Genomic DNA, 15,631 nt, shown 5'->3' with positions numbered 1-15,631 from the left:
ACATTGTATGCCTGCAGTCATACTCTATGGGACAACTGACTGAGAGAGCCTTTCTAAAATGTATATTCCTTTAAGCAACTGAAAAGATAACCACACCACAAAAATGTATTATTAAGATGAGTCTCCATCAGCCATTAGGTCAAACATGGAGAGGCTTGACTGGAAATCTCGTAGAGGCTAGTCTTACAGTTTACAAAAAATGTCATCATCTGATCTATCAGTGATTGAAGAAAAACATATATAAAAATAAATCCATGAATAGAAAATAAAACAAGACAGAGGCCTACAACTTGTTAATAGTTTTTCTATTAAAATAGTAGGCCTAAAAGATAATCATGGGCTGTGTCATGTAATCCAGTAAACCTCTCCTTATGACCATCATTCACCACTTCATTTCATGTGGATTAACGGCACTTTTTCAATTAGGGGTTGTAATTAGTTAAAGCTACAGTGTGTATCTTTTACATTCAAGCCATTGCCAACTCATTTGACAAAAAGTTGATTCAGCCTATCAAAACTATCTCTGTATTTCTCAGTATGGAAGCGTTTACAAACTAGTGTGTCAAACAACAGTAAAAACGAAACCCCACAAACATGGTTGGCTATAGCATTATAGGTGCACCATCTAAGACTGACTCACTACTGTAATATCACAGTTATTTTCCATAGCAGTTCTCTGTTTTTACAAAACGCCTCACTGCCCTTACAAACTGTCCAAATTAAGAAAATATCTGACCACCACCACCACAGATTAGTCTTGACTCTTGAATGTAGCATACATGTTCTCTGCCCCTTTGAGTCTGAGAAGGGAGAGATTAGGTGAGGATTAGAGACCAGTGGACCAGCTGCCCGCCGAATTCATCCTTAAAATATCTCAGGAATGTTGATATCCGTTCTCATGGTGGGTAACATGATACCCGGTGGAGGCGCTATTTCATGCCACCACCACCGTCAGACAGGTTGCTAGGTAAGAGCTGGACAGGGAGTAGGCAGTCAAGGTAGCCTACTCCAGCAGGTTGGAGCAAATAGCCTAGAACCAACCCGGCACCATAGGCTATTCAGAAAAAGTGCCGTTCAAATCAAAATTCAGGAGGTGAATAGGCGTAATGTGACACAAATGTGATCATGTATTTTTTTCAGATAATATCAAGACTTTTTTTGAGGATTTTAGTCAGGCTATAGGAGACAGCAGGTCTGCTCTGCTTCAGTAAACTGCGCTTTTCTTCGACTTTGATACAAAGGAGTATCTGTCCGTTCAGCTGCAGCAGGTGGATAACTGCGCTCAGGTAATGTAACACGAAACTCAACCATGTGACCAATGGCGAGTTGAGAACAGACGGGGGTTGGGGGGAACTGCTTTACATAGAATAAGAGAAACTGGTAGTGCAGTCGAGGATGCTGTCCAGCACGATAGACTTTCCTGTCTCGGGATGTTTCCTGTCATTCTCATTGGACTAAATCATTTGTTGCAGTTTCATTTTTTTTGACAAGGTGAGGCGGAAGTGATATCTGCGAGGAATCAACCTGTTCGATGCCTCCCGGGCGGTTTGGCTGCGATCACCTGCGAGCAGCCTTATCTAGGGTAGGCGGCTATGTTGTCTAACAGAGTTTGTGGAAAATGACTTGTATAACACATGTTCTTCTTCATAAATGTAATACTACTGTTGCAAATGAGAAGGAAGGAAACACTTCTTAATACACATTCTATTAATAGCTTATTATTTTCCTTCGGTCTGAGCAGGTTTTATGGTGATTCAACATCAGGCTGAATGTGTGACTCAGTTCAGTTGTATGGTCTAATAGCTTCCTTACTCAAGACTCCTATTAAAGGGTATAATAAGAGTGTCAAAGTGAGCTCATAGCCTACTTAGAAAGAACAATTCTTTACTTTAGGCTGCTTACTTTTTACTCTACATTACTTTTTCTTGTATGCTTTTCATTGCTAGGGGTAAATCCACCATGGTGAATGTTGGACCTAATGAAATGGACTCGAGCTGATGCCCCAAAGGCCCAGTCTGCCTTCACTTGGCCCAGCTGCTCCCATGGAGGCAGAGATGGCAGCGTGCTCAGATGCTGTGGCCAGGCCTGGGGTTGTGGTCGGGAGTGTTTTGCTGCTGGTATTGAGCAGCAATCCTGTGTGGGGTGAGTCACTAACCCATTCCTTTATCTTCCTTTAACTCCCACACAGATAACGCCATCGTTCTGACCACACCTACACACACCAGCACACACAAACGCACCACACCATTCAATCCTGCACAGGTGAATAGAAAAAAGGAAACATTGGGGGACCTTCCAGAGCAAATCTGACACATGCACAGGTTCATCAGTGTTGTGTAAACGCACTCTACCCTAGGAGACATTTTTAGATCTAGTTTAAACTCATCAATATTATTTACATATAAAAACAGTTACATTTTACAATGCTTTCGGCTTTCTCCTTTAACCCCTGCTTTTTGTTATCAAGTTGTACTGATGTCCTTGCAAAGTTTACTGTTTACCTTTAGTGAATGATTGACTCAGGGGAAATGGCAGGGAAAGGGTTTAGGTTTGGATAACAAAATCTTCATCATAGTGTTAAAACCATTCTCAGCACCTTTGTAATGTTAAATGCAAACTAACAACGAAAAAAAACAGTAGATTTGAGTTATGTTTTTTTTTTTTAAATAAAGCTTGTTTGGCAATTGACTCGGCCGACTATATAGCAGCAGTCTGCACTCTGCATTCCTGAGCTTCTCCTCCTTATTAACTCTGCTGGTCCAGTAGTTACAATGTAGTTTAGTGACGTGCCTGAAGGAATCACATGGCTGCTCATGGATAAAGTGGCAGGTTATTTGTCATGCTGCGTTTTGTATTTGTTGCTACTAGTGCAGTGCCCGTAGGAAGCAGGTAGCTTATGCATGCTTAAATGTAACCCAACCTCAGGCCGATCTGACTAAAACTCAGAGAGATATGCGAGCCACAGGAACACAGACAGACAGACAGACAGACAGACAGACAGACAGACAGACAGACAGACAGACAGACAGACAGACAGACAGACAGACATTTCTTGCTTTATAGATAGATGATGGTGCAAAAAGGCTCAAAACAACTACTTTCTGTTTTTCTATTTGTGTAAAATGAAGTTATCACTGCATTCAAGTTTAGAGTTGATCTTTCATGTGAATGAATGACTAAGTTTCAAAGGTCATAGTGGGTTTAGTGATGCCGCCTGTTAGTTCACTTAGTTGGTCAACCAAAGAAATGTCGAGCTGGGGCTCTATTTTTGTGTTTTATCTTATGGACATGCATTAGACATTCGTGGAGTGGCAGTCACATCTCACAAATACATTTTGCACACGTAATAATACAACTCGATTTAAATATTCATCTTTGTGCGGATGTTTTCCGTGGACCCTTATCATCTCTATATGGTAAATATGTTGCTGAAGCCAGAAGCCAGTTGGCTTAGCTCAGCAATCAGACTGGACACAACAGCTAGCTCGGCTCTATCTGAACATGAGAAAACGTGCCTACTGGTAGTGTGTAAAAAAGATTGTTAATACAAGCTACTGTATAGCTGTAGACTGTTTCTAGGCTGGGCACAATTACACTAGTGCTTGGAGTCTCTTCTGGCGAGCTCATGTTTTCCATTCTTTATTTGAATCTAAGTTAATATAAATTTACATCACATCTTATATCTCAGTTGTGTAAACCTACTAAAACTGAAATGTAAAAATTATCATTTTGGCATTTTATGAGGCAGGTGGGAAAGGTTATGTAGTGGACAACTTCTTGGCATGGACCATTCATTTTCAAGAATAATACAACTTTGAAGTGGAGGATTTCCCAGCTACAACATCAGACCCCAAAGTCGGGGTAGATGGATCTGCTCCGAGTTCCCGAGTAGGAACTCTGACTTTAAACAGCGTTCCGGTCGAATTTTTACTTAGGAGGTCGGAAAAGATATGACTTCCCAGTTGTCTGCAACTCTTTGAGGTCGGAAATCGGAAATTACAACTGGGTGTTGTATGGAACACAGCATAACTTTCCTGCTAACTTCCTCCATCTTTTACCTGGAGAAACTAGGTAACGGCAGTATTGAATACATGTGCATATACAGTACGTATGTGGTAGCATGCGATAACACATGCTCATCAATTAAAACTACTTAAAGAAATCCCCAGATTGTTAGTTAACTAGTTAGTTAATGGACAGCCCCAATAGCTTACCAGCAGTTAGGAAACCCGTAATGGTGCGAGTAGACACAGGCAAGCAGTGAGAATGATCCTGAACCTACTTTTGTTTGTGACCAGATTGTTCATGACGTTTCTGCTCTTTCACAGGGAATTCTACTCATCTTGCAAATGAAACCCATTCTAACAACACGACGGTGAGTGAATATATTTTATATCATGACCAGTAAAATGACTTCAGAAAAGTTTCCTGTGAAACCAAAAATGACCCCTTGTCCTGTTTTATTATCCCCCCATTTTGTAGGTAACTAACATTGCAGCTATCGTGGCCCCTACTGTCACTCTGGGTGTTCTGGCCATAGTGCTGGCTGTTCTCGCGTGGCTCTTCTGCGTGGTGAGAAAGAAGAGACAGACTGAAGGGACGTATAGGCCCAGTGCAGAGGAACAGACGGGTACAAGCAGCGCTACAACACCAGATGCACTTAAGTTACCAAAGGAGGAAAGACTTATTTGAGATTGTTTGGGCTTCATGCTCATAGAAAACTTCCTTGGAGGACCCTGACTGCAAACGTTTGCATATAGAGTTCCCGCGTGACAAGGCTCTCCTCCTTGAGCCAATCAATGAAAGACAAATCTCCACAGGTTTAAGGGAGGACAGGTTGGCAAAGTTTGAAGCAGAACATGATGCATTTCCTAATGTCTTTCTTTTCAACCAGCACCGAATGGCTCCTGCATGGCACTAAAAAGCAGCTGAATGTAGGGATCTCTCGGATTTTAAGAACAATTGGACATTTCAAGGAGGTTTGGAACATTCTTTCTGCACCAATGAAGCAAGAGCTGCAGTATTTATCACCACCTATCATTTTAGTTAAGAGATATTTGACTTGTCTCAGTGGCCTTATATCATTAACCATGTATCTGTACTAGATTTGATTCAGACTATTATGAACCACTGTGACTGGCACAATCTAAAAGCAATCTTTTACCTCAAACTATTATATATATATTTTTTGCTTCTGTCAGTTCTGATGAGTCCTCTGCATTTTAAATGGTCACATACGAATTCTTGCCTACTACTAGGTGTGATTGAAAACCTTTCACAGTGCAAAGTCTCTTGATTTTAGAAAGACTACTGTACATTATAATGTGACATTGTGCAAAAGCAAGCAAATGTTTACACATAAAGTATTTCTTAAAGGTGCTACGAGGAACTTTTAAATAGTTCTGAATCAGTCAAATTGTTTCCTCTGATGATCATAAATAACATGTCACAGCAAACGAGACCATCAGTGCAAAGAATGTTATTTTAATGTTTTTTCTTAAGGTCTTTGTCATGGCACGCTCACCCAGGAACAACAGCTGGTGTAGTAAAAACACTACAGCTTTTGTCCATAGGGGGTGCAAGAATGAAGACGAACTGATATTCCTCTGAGCACCTTTTAGTAATCAAAATAATTATTATATTATAGATATTTAATGTCACATTGGTCTAAATTACTCAACAATGCAATGCATAAAGTATCAAAATCAAGAAGATATGTTTGATATATTCAAGTGTATTTATGGTTTCTTTTTTTAAAGAATTTAAAAAATGTCGAATAGCCTAAGTCAACATTACAAAGCAATTTAACTATTTAAAGCCTCTGTGAGGACATCATCCTATTTTCCTAAAATGCACGATGTTACTAAAGGTATGGTTACATTTATTGTAAGCACTCCCAGTCACTAGGATGTTTGGAAGCAGTGGAACATTTAAAAACAACAAATGTGTACCATATCTTAAAGGCCTACTTCACCGGTTGCCGGTTGGAATATGAAGGTGTATTGAACTCGGAGATCCTATGAAGTATAAATGTGCAAAAAAAATTGAAATCGGATCATCCCTACATTTCTCTTTCTGTGACATCACAGAAAGAGAAATGTAGGGTTAGACAGTGAGACCATAAAACACTCTTTCTGCCTTTTCTCAGGCTAGGATGATCCGATTTAAATTTTATTTGCACATTTATACTTCATAGGATCTCCGAGTTCAATACACCTTCATATTCCAACCGGTGAAGTAGGCCTTTAAGGCAACATTGAAGAAGAATGTGAGCAAGTCCGTCACTATGTACATTTGTACGTTTAGTTGCATGATGATAAAATAGCGAGGCAGATAAGGGGTCTTGGCAGTCAGAGTGAAAAGTTCAGCTCCTGTAACAACCTGCCTGACTGTACCTGATAAAGTCACTGAAACTCTGAAGCCATATGAGTCTCTGTGGAAAAAATCATTTACAGTAGACAAAGTATTGCAAAAACATGCATTCATTTGTACACTCATTGGTGGATGTTAAATAACACTGCTGTCTATCTTAATTTGGACTTGCGATGAGCTTGTTGGTAAAGTATGGAATGGTCCCGACTTCCAGGCTCCCCTCAAATCAGTTGATTCTTTAGCTCTGGAGTGAAATCAACTTTTTCTCTAAAAAGTCAATACATCAAGGCAGGTTTTATTTGAAATTAAAATTCACATTAAGGAAAATTAAATTACTTTGTTTTGCCCCACATACAGCACATACTGATAATATTGCATTGTCAGTTACTGGCTCAGAGTTATGGAGAACATATTCATCCCGCTGATTAGAGAAGCCTATCTACAATGCAGCTGATTAGGAGCACAGAACAGGTAGAACTTATATAAACAGACCAGACTGTTCCTTCACAGGAATGTTCTTTGAAAACTGATACAAGTCCTTCTGTCTCCCCCAGGAGCTGCTTTAGTGTCATAATGATAACTTTCTTCTGCTATGCTACTGTGTTTCACATAGAAACATTTCAGTTTCCCTGACTGTATCTTTCCACAAGTACAGATCTAAATTTTTTGGGGTAATCCGACTATTGCTTTTATTATATGGATCTTGATTCCCAAGGTACAAGTTAATGTGGTCTTCTGTTTGATATAAGTGGACACTTCATTATCAGTCAAAGATAGCATATTCAGTAAAAGACCACCACCCTATAGCCTGGCTCCGCCCGCCCGCCTACTTCCGGCCAAATTTCATTTTCCCTTCAGTAGTCAGTCTGGGGCTGGGTGGTATTAGTGGAATCTAGCTGAGGAAAATTTCCGGCCGTCCAATCAGCGAACAGAGCTCCAGTTTCAGTTGAATGCTGCTTTCCTTTATACTCGGAAGAAGGAGATTTCCGACTTGGTAGTTTCGAGTTCCGACCTGTCTATGTTCCAGTGCATCTGCTCGCGAAAGTATGGACGCCTAAAACCTTTCTCGTCCAAATAACTAAACGTTAGGCTCTTAACAAGTTACCGTTGCCAGGTACCGGTAGATCCATAGACCACAATATGTAGTGAAGTCAGAAATTTCCGAGTTCCCTGTCCAACTGGAACGCACCGTCAAAAGCCGGCTCATGACACACGTGACGACCAAACGTGATGCGATTGGTTGGCTAATCCAGAGTGGCACTGGGCAGATCCAATAGTTTTAAACTTCGACAGACACCCGCCTCCAAGTGAGTCAACGTTTGCCAATTACAGCACTTCCAGACCTTCTGTACAAATGAAATGAAGTACGATGGTCTGGTTGGACCAGGCTAACCACCCTAAGCGTTTCCCTGTGCAATTTATTATATTTGGCCTGACCTTCACTACTTCACTTGTCAGCATGTGCAGGACGGAAAGGTGAGGTGCAATAAGGTCTGTAAAAATTTCAGAGCACATATCAAATGAATCAATACAAACTCACAGGCCTCTCAAAGTGGCCTTTGAATCAGATTGTATTAATCCTCCAATTCCAAGGCTTCACAAGTTAAAACATCAATCTATCTCAAATTCCTGAATGGCTGGCCAGATTAAAGGGCGCCAATAATTCAGTCATTTCACAACATACAAAAACATTTGAACCAAAATGGTCACTACTATCGGTAAACATTAATGTCAAGATGGAGACCATTCAGTAATGATGAGGGGGATTGGTGATGTGAGTAAGGCTTGGAAGCTGAGGAGGTGATGATTTTAGGCGACATCCTCCTCTCCCTCTTCTTCAGACTCTCCCTCCTCAGTGGTGGTATTGCTGGTACTTGAACACCGGGTCGTTCATGTTGCTCTCGGCCTCTGTGAACTCCATCCTGTCCATGCCCTCACCGGTGTACCAGTGGAGGAAGGCCTTACGGAGGAACATGGCGGTGAACTGCTCTGAGATGCGCTTGAACAGCTCCTGGATGGCCGTGCTGTTAAAATGTGCCTATAAAAAGTGGCTGCCATTTTGAGCTGCTGTTCTTGTTCTGCACATTCAGCATCTGCTCGTCCACCTCCTTCATGGACATGCTGCCCCCGGAACGCGGCAGCCACGGTGAGGTAGCGGCCGTGACGTGGGTCGAACATCTGCTGAGTGAGCTCAGGCACAGACAGGGCGCGGTGCTGCTGGCGGCCTCTGCTGGTGAGGGGGGCAAAGCCAGGCATGAAGACGTGCAGACAAGAGAAGGGCACCATGTTGACGGCCAGTTTACGGAGGTCAGCATTGAGCTGGCCGGGGAAACGCAGACAGGTGGTGACCCCGCTCGTGGTGGCCAACACCAAATGGTTGAGATCTCCATAGGTGTGGGTGATGTGTACGGAAACAGATATCGTAAAGAGCTTCATTGTCAATGCAGTAGGTTTCATCTGTGTTTTCTACAAGCTGGTGGACGGAGAGAGTGGTGTTGTATAGGGCTCCACCACAGTGTCAGACACCTTGGGAGAAGGAACCGCGCTGAAGGTGTATGATGCGGTCGGGGTACTCCTGATGAGCAGGGTGCCCATGCCAGAGCCAGTGCCTCCGCCCAGGGAGTGATTGAGCTGGAAGCCCTGGAGGATGTCGCAGCTCTCAACCTCTTTCCTCACCACATCCCCAGCTCGGCTCCCTCTGTGCCCTTGGCCCAGTTGTTTACCACTCCACTCTGACCTGCAGTCAAGAAGAGTATCAACGTTCATTGATGTAGGAAACTATTCTTGTTAAACACCAAAGCAAGAATCAACACACAACCATTTGATTACAGGTATAGGTGCATCTTCACTAAAGTCACATTACCGAAGACGAAGTTGTCAGGTCTGAAGATCTGCCCAAAAGGACCGGATCTGACTGAATCCATCGTACCAGGCTTCCAGATCCACCAGGACGGTTCGGGGCACATACTTTCCACCAGAAATCTGGTAGAATTGGATTATCAATGTCATTCTCTGTAATTCGAAAAAACAGAGACATGTATGCAAATGATTTTGCATAGTAGGAGAGCCGGCTAGAGCAGGGAGGGAAAGAGATTGTTCTCTTGGCTCTGTTTCGTTTTATACATGGATCTGTAGCTGTAGCCTCATTGTAATAGACGCTGATCCGGTCTAGCTGCAGGTCGCTGTCTCCATGGTAGGTACCAGTGGGATCAATGCCCTGCTCATCACTGATCACCTCCCAGAACTGAGAAAAAAAGGTATAGAAGGAGAATGGGAAGATTTAGCCCAAGGTTTAAAAAAAATACAATACAAATGATTTAAAATGCTGAACATAGGTAACCATATACCAAGATGCATGACACCTTGAAATACCATAGCGTGCTACTTCATTGTCATTTGCTATCTTTAAATATGCAAAGCTGCTAGACTATTTCAATTTCAGTCTATTAGTCTGAAATGCAGATTACTTTCAGGAGTAATCATCAAGCAGATAGCAATAATCTGATGGAACAGTGTCTTTGATGCTACAGTCGAGAACACACTGCAGGCTACTATAAAAGATCCACAAGCTTACAAATTACTTAGGCCTACAAAAGATACAATCGTGTCAATTTGACAATATCACAACATTCCGAATAGAATGGAATCAGACATTTTTTCAGCAGCAATTGGCAATTGGAGTGCAGAGGGGTCAGAGCTTCTTCTACAGTGGCAATAAGATTAGCCTACATCGTTACTACCACATTATTAGCTTACTATTATGTCTACTATAAGGCTTGCAACGTCTGAAAAAAAAGACAGTACAATCCAAGGCTAATTTGAAATGAAATACGCTAGGCCAACTTCAAGCGCTTTGAGCGTCAATGTTTGCAAATCAACGCAAATCCAAGCGTGCACGGGTCTTAAGTTCCAAGTGCCCTTCAGAGAATTTCGATGACTAAATCATCAATGGTGATTAATTACACAAAGCTTTAGCCTAGTTAAAGACAGGACACCGCACTGGGTTTATTCTTGTTGGATGGATTAGATAGTTCATTTATTTGCAACCAACCCTACATGAAAGCCCGCCCAAGGCCCAGAATGCACAACCGAACACAGAGTAAAAAAAGAAGAAGAAAAAAAAGAAAGAAAAATAATAGGCTACCTTGGCTCCGATCTGGTTTCTGCACTGACCGGCTTGCAAATGCACAATTTCACGCATTTTGGATGGATGGACTCGACAATGGTAAAATAGGAGATAAGGGAATGTAGAGGTTCACTAGGCTATATCATGGCTCATGTCCGGGATGTTTCTGATGGAGCGCCTCTCATGAGCGTCTATAGGGCTTTAACTTGACGTCATTTCATGCAGGGCTGGACTGGGACAAAAAATCGGCCTTGGCATTTTTGGCCATGGCAGCCCACCATGATTTTTTATACGATATGCGGAGGCAGGGGCGTTGCACCAAATTTTGGAAGTCCTGATGGGCCCTCTGAGAGGCGGTCTTACAATACAAACATGTAAAAGCTATGTTTGTCTATAGTCCAAAACGTATGAGTGACTGGTCCCTCTCTGAGCCAGATAACAACACAATGTTTCTATTGATGAATGACCAAATCATTACGCGTACTTGAACACAACCCCTGGTCTAATGACTCTTAATAAACATGCACACACACAGTGTTTCTCACAGGAATTTGGGAGACTGTGTCGTGGACCCTGGACCTTCTAGGGGGGTCCGGGGGAATGCTCTCCCGTAAGATTTTTTTTTTAATGTTAAAGTAAAATTCATCAATCTGGTGCACTTTGAGGAGAAAACTAAGGCTAAATCAACCGTTTCCTATGTAAGCTATTTAGTACTATTTTCTGGAATAATTTATAGACACAGAATGACCAAAACGCAGAAAGAAGAAATGTACATGTTTAAAAAATCCAGTCAGCTTCGGGAATTTTTTCCCTTTGTTTGTATTTTTTAAGGCCCAATATAAGTCCCTGATCTTCGTAGCCCCGAACAATGTTATTTAAAAAATAACAAAAATGTACTGACAAATGAAATGCCCCCCCCCCTGATGTCTGTTTTTTCCCTAAATAACATTTATCTGGGCCTTCAAAGATCAGGGGCCTATATTGAGGCAGTAAAAAAAATTAAAAAATATTTTTTTATTTTTTTGGGTGCAACCCCCCTGTGCCTTGGGCCCCCCAAGCCTGACCACAGTCCGACGGCCCTGAATGTAACTGACATCGTCAGATGCTCATAATTACCGAGTAGAAGTTGAATGTGTGATAATACAATTCAATGCAGCCTCTGAATGGGCGGCCCTCTGCTGTGTGTGTGATTGGGCCAGGCCCAGCCTGGAACCAATCATAATGAGTAATGGCCTGGGACAAAGTTTTATTTAACTTTCAGGTGTAGGCCTAGTTGACAGCCTGCACGCACATTTATATGTCCATGGCACTCCCGAGAGGGAAGGGACCTCGGCCCTCGGCTGTGTGACTTGGCCAGGCCGGGCCGAGTCACACAGCCGAGGGCCGAGTCACACAGCCGAGGGTCATTTTGGGCCCGGCCCAAAATGCCTGCCGGCCCACCGGGCATTGCCCATTACGGCCGATGGCCAGTCCAGCCCTGTTTCCATGGCAACCAAAGGACCGGAGGAGAGAGGGAGGAAACAAGACCCGTGGACATCAGGGCCGGCGGTAGCAAGGGGCCAGGGTGGGCCGTGCCCACCCAATCAAAAAAAAAATATATATTTTTTTTTTGTTTTTTTTAGGTGGAAGTCCAGACAAACTATCGGACGGACCTGTTCATTCCCTGTCCAAGAAAATGTCAAATACATTAATTAATACTAAAGAATATACCATTACCATGCATTGCTTCTAATTGTATTATTGGGTGGGCAGGACAGCCTGCCTCCAAGTTACCCACCCGCTTATAGTGGTAACTGGTCAGCAGAGCCGGCCCGAGGCATAAGCGAAATGAGCGGTTGCTTAGGGTCCCGACTGCCAGGGGGGCCCCCCCAAATTTGTTTTTTACTTAGTTTTTTTTTTTGATATCAACATCATATTATGTAAATGTAAATTATCATACAATAAAAGGAATACAATGTTTTGGTAGATAGTTAATAGCTTAATAATTGAATCAGTTCATCTGTGAGGTAATCCGAGGTTAACTGATCACGTCACGTTCAAGTCCATGGCATGCACAGTGTGTATTGAGTTTATTTAAAAATATTTGAAAATGGGGCTGCCCTCAGTTGCCCATGCACTGTGTATAGTCTATAGCCTATTTCAGCCTCATCTGTGGAAAAAAAAGATAACTGGACAACAGAGTTCTTCTGCTTCGTTCCTCTCACTGCATTTAAATGAATTCATTATACAGTATTACAGAAAAATATGTCCCGTAAAAGAAAAAGAGCACCAAGCCCAACCCAGAGGACCCTGCATATTATTTTTTTTTAAATGTATATTTCTATGGAAAATCCATGTGTCTTTCTTCAATAGCTTCTAATTCATCCGACCCAGTGTCTCCAAATTATTTGTTCACACAAAATTCCTCAGATTTAGCCTCTTAATTTTCCTCTCAAAGTGCACCAGATTCATGCATTTCACTTTAAAAAGGTAAAAAAAAATCTCCCGGGGGGGCATACCCCCGGACCCCCTAGCAGGGTCGTGACCTCGGCTGGCTACTATTTTCACCCAGCTGGACATCGGAGCCAAAAAAACTATATATCTATATAGTGTGTATAGTATATAGCTCTGGACTACCACCATCCAGGTTGCCCAGTCCCGAAGCTTTCTCTTCAATCAGCTCAGGCTGCCTACAGTTAATACTGCGATTAAAAAAAAAGATACACTATGTTGTATATAATGTATATTATATGTTATTCATAAACATTTGGGAAAAAAACATGTAAGAATCAAATCTCCCACAAAGCAACACTCAAAGATTATTTGCATATTGTGTTCTACACAATTCACAGCAAATGTGCCAAAAATCAGACGCAGAGATCTCACAAGGGCGCTCGCATCTTCGGTCTCTCTGCCCAGTGTGCCCACCTAAAATTTCTACAGGCCCACCCAAATTTAACTGTCTAGAAACGGGCCTGGTGGACATGACGGATAGGGTGCGAGGAGCGGCATCAGTCATCAGTAAGATTGTCATTATTCTCACGCACTGACTGAGTGTTCACACCCCCCTCCACACATACACAAAGTGGCTACACACTTAAGCATCAAGGTCGAGGTTGTAGCCTACATCTTTAACAGTGTAGCACATTGTAGCCAATGCACCATAATCCGTGTACCTTCCGTTCAATACATATCCGTTTGGAAATCAAAAGACGAAAAACGAAAAGTGACCTGTTGTTTTAATAATCAGCCTCTCATCTACATTATATATTATACTAAAACACGTTTTTATCAATTTTTAATCACAATTCATGACCAGGATATCAAATATGAGAATAATGGCCTAGATGTTGATTTTGAAAAATACATGTTTCAATTTAGTGGTCGAGTGAAAATTGCGCCTGAGGCGATCGTCGTCTTTGTCTCTCTTTTTTCCCTGTCTTCACTTCACTTGCCGAGTCTAAGTGAAGACAGGGAAAAAAGAGAGCCTGCAGGTTTTGATTCATGCAGGATTTCACAAGCCCAGTCCTGGTTACTTAAGAGGAAAACAAAACAATAGAGAACATGTTATAGGCAGACACAGGTCAGGTAGAAATGTAATTGCTTAATATATGTTGAAAGATGATGATCTTCCTTTTTTTTCTTCAAATGGGCAGAAACTTAGCCTATTAACCAATATGTCCATTAAAGGATAGATTGCCAAATGTGTCTGTGAACAATAGTCAGGTGCCCACATGAAAACTTCCACCAATGTCCAAATGAGCACCTGATTATCATTTTAAGACACATATGATCATGTGTGAGCAGTTTATCTCCTTCAGCTATAGTTTTTAAAATGAAAGCAGTTCAGTTTGTGTTGTTTCAAAGTTAACATGACGTCTGTTTAAAGGTTCAGTAAGCGGAATGGTCAGTTTAGCTAACTTCCTGTCAGTGACTGCAGTTAGCGGTCCCCTCCCTCGTCCCCACGTCACCACATTCATGCACTGAGGTCTTCAAGCAGCGAGTTATCTAGCATCATCTCAGATCTGTAAACCATCAAAACAGACATTGGGAAGGATTTTTACCTGCTCCGCCATTGTAGGAGCATACACATTCACCCATCTGTCGCTCTGCACGTGCACCGGCAGTGAGACGAGTGCCGGTTTGTATCGTTCTCTCTTCTGATTGGTTATCAGTAGTGGGATCCCGATTACTTGCAGAGCGGGTGACAGAGAGATCGGCTTTATGAAACGCACACACTATAAGTGATCACTGTACGAATGAAGAGCGATTTAACACCTATATTAACATAAATAAATCGCTTACTTCATCTTTAACTGAGCCAAAACTGTTATATTTTCTTTCCAGGAGCCTAAAACTGACCAACTGCAGCATCTCCTGTATGAATCAAATCTGGACTTCCTTTGCTTATCAGAGACATGGCTGCACGAAAACTCTCCTGGTGACGTATTAAACATTCACGGCTACAATATGTTTAGACGAGATAGGGCTGATGGTCGGGGTGGCGGAATATTATTTTATGTCAAAGACAGTATAAATTGTGCACAAATTCACATATCCTGTTTAAATGACTTAGAATGCATTGTTCTCAAATTAATTATTTCAGTCCAAATGTCATTCACTGTGATTGGAATATATAGACCACCGTCCACAAAAACTGTCTTTTATGATAAATTTAATGCCCTTTTGAAGGAATGTGATACTAAAAATGAGATAATCTTATTAGGAGATTTTAACATAAACTGGAGTGATAAAACATAAAGGAAAGAGCTGAAACGTGTTACAAGTCATTTGGAATTCCAACAAGTCATTGAGGGGCCAACGAGGATAATAAGCTCATCAGAGACACTCATTGACTTGGCTTTCACAAATAGACCAGAAAGAATAAAGAAATCTTACAATTTGGTCACAGGGCTATCCGACCACAATATGATTCTGATCGTAAGAAAACTCAAAAAATAGATCAAATTTAGTAACCTACCCAAAGTTAGATCAGTTTAAAATCCCGAAAAATCAGTTACCTAGTCTGGAAAATGCATTTAAACAAATCAACTGGAATGAACAGCTTGCACATGAAAGTGTTAGATGAAAGATGATAATTGTACTTCTTTCATGGTGAAACTTGAAACAACTATACAGAGTTTCATGAGGAAA

At 41.7% G+C, this 15,631-nt stretch overlaps 2 protein-coding genes across 3 annotated transcripts; one reads left to right on the top strand and one right to left on the bottom strand.

The window, feature by feature from the left end:
• The first annotated feature begins 1,086 nt into the window (after nt 1-1,086).
• crb3a (crumbs homolog 3a) lies at nt 1,087-5,847 on the top strand. Of its 2 annotated transcripts, XM_080043631.1 has the most exons (5): nt 1,087-1,286; nt 1,473-1,582; nt 1,947-2,142; nt 4,329-4,375; nt 4,483-5,847. In XM_080043631.1, exons 3-5 carry the CDS (start codon nt 1,998-2,000, stop codon nt 4,690-4,692), a joined length of 402 nt encoding a protein of 133 aa, XP_079899757.1. In that variant the 5' UTR covers nt 1,087-1,286; nt 1,473-1,582; nt 1,947-1,997; the 3' UTR covers nt 4,693-5,847. The 2 variants fall into 2 exon arrangements, with proteins under 2 accessions (XP_079899757.1, XP_079899758.1); XM_080043632.1 differs by having other exon boundaries at nt 1,087-1,582.
• A 2,334-nt stretch (nt 5,848-8,181) lies between these two features.
• tubb4bl (tubulin, beta 4B class IVb-like) lies at nt 8,182-10,573 on the bottom strand (the record flags this gene model as incomplete). Its single annotated transcript, XM_080043929.1, is given in 11 exon segments — nt 8,182-8,233; nt 8,235-8,402; nt 8,404-8,492; nt 8,494-8,776; nt 8,778-8,872; nt 8,875-9,056; nt 9,059-9,104; nt 9,231-9,305; nt 9,307-9,354; nt 9,506-9,616; nt 10,517-10,573. Coding segments are annotated over 11 exon segments (1,206 nt in total).
• Nucleotides 10,574-15,631: the final 5,058 nt, after the last annotated feature.

This window comes from Ammodytes marinus (assembly GCF_949987685.1).
Source record: "Ammodytes marinus genome assembly, chromosome: 16".
Lineage (NCBI taxonomy): Eukaryota > Metazoa > Chordata > Actinopteri > Uranoscopiformes > Ammodytidae > Ammodytes > Ammodytes marinus.
This window is presented reverse-complemented; position numbering and strand designations above follow the sequence as displayed.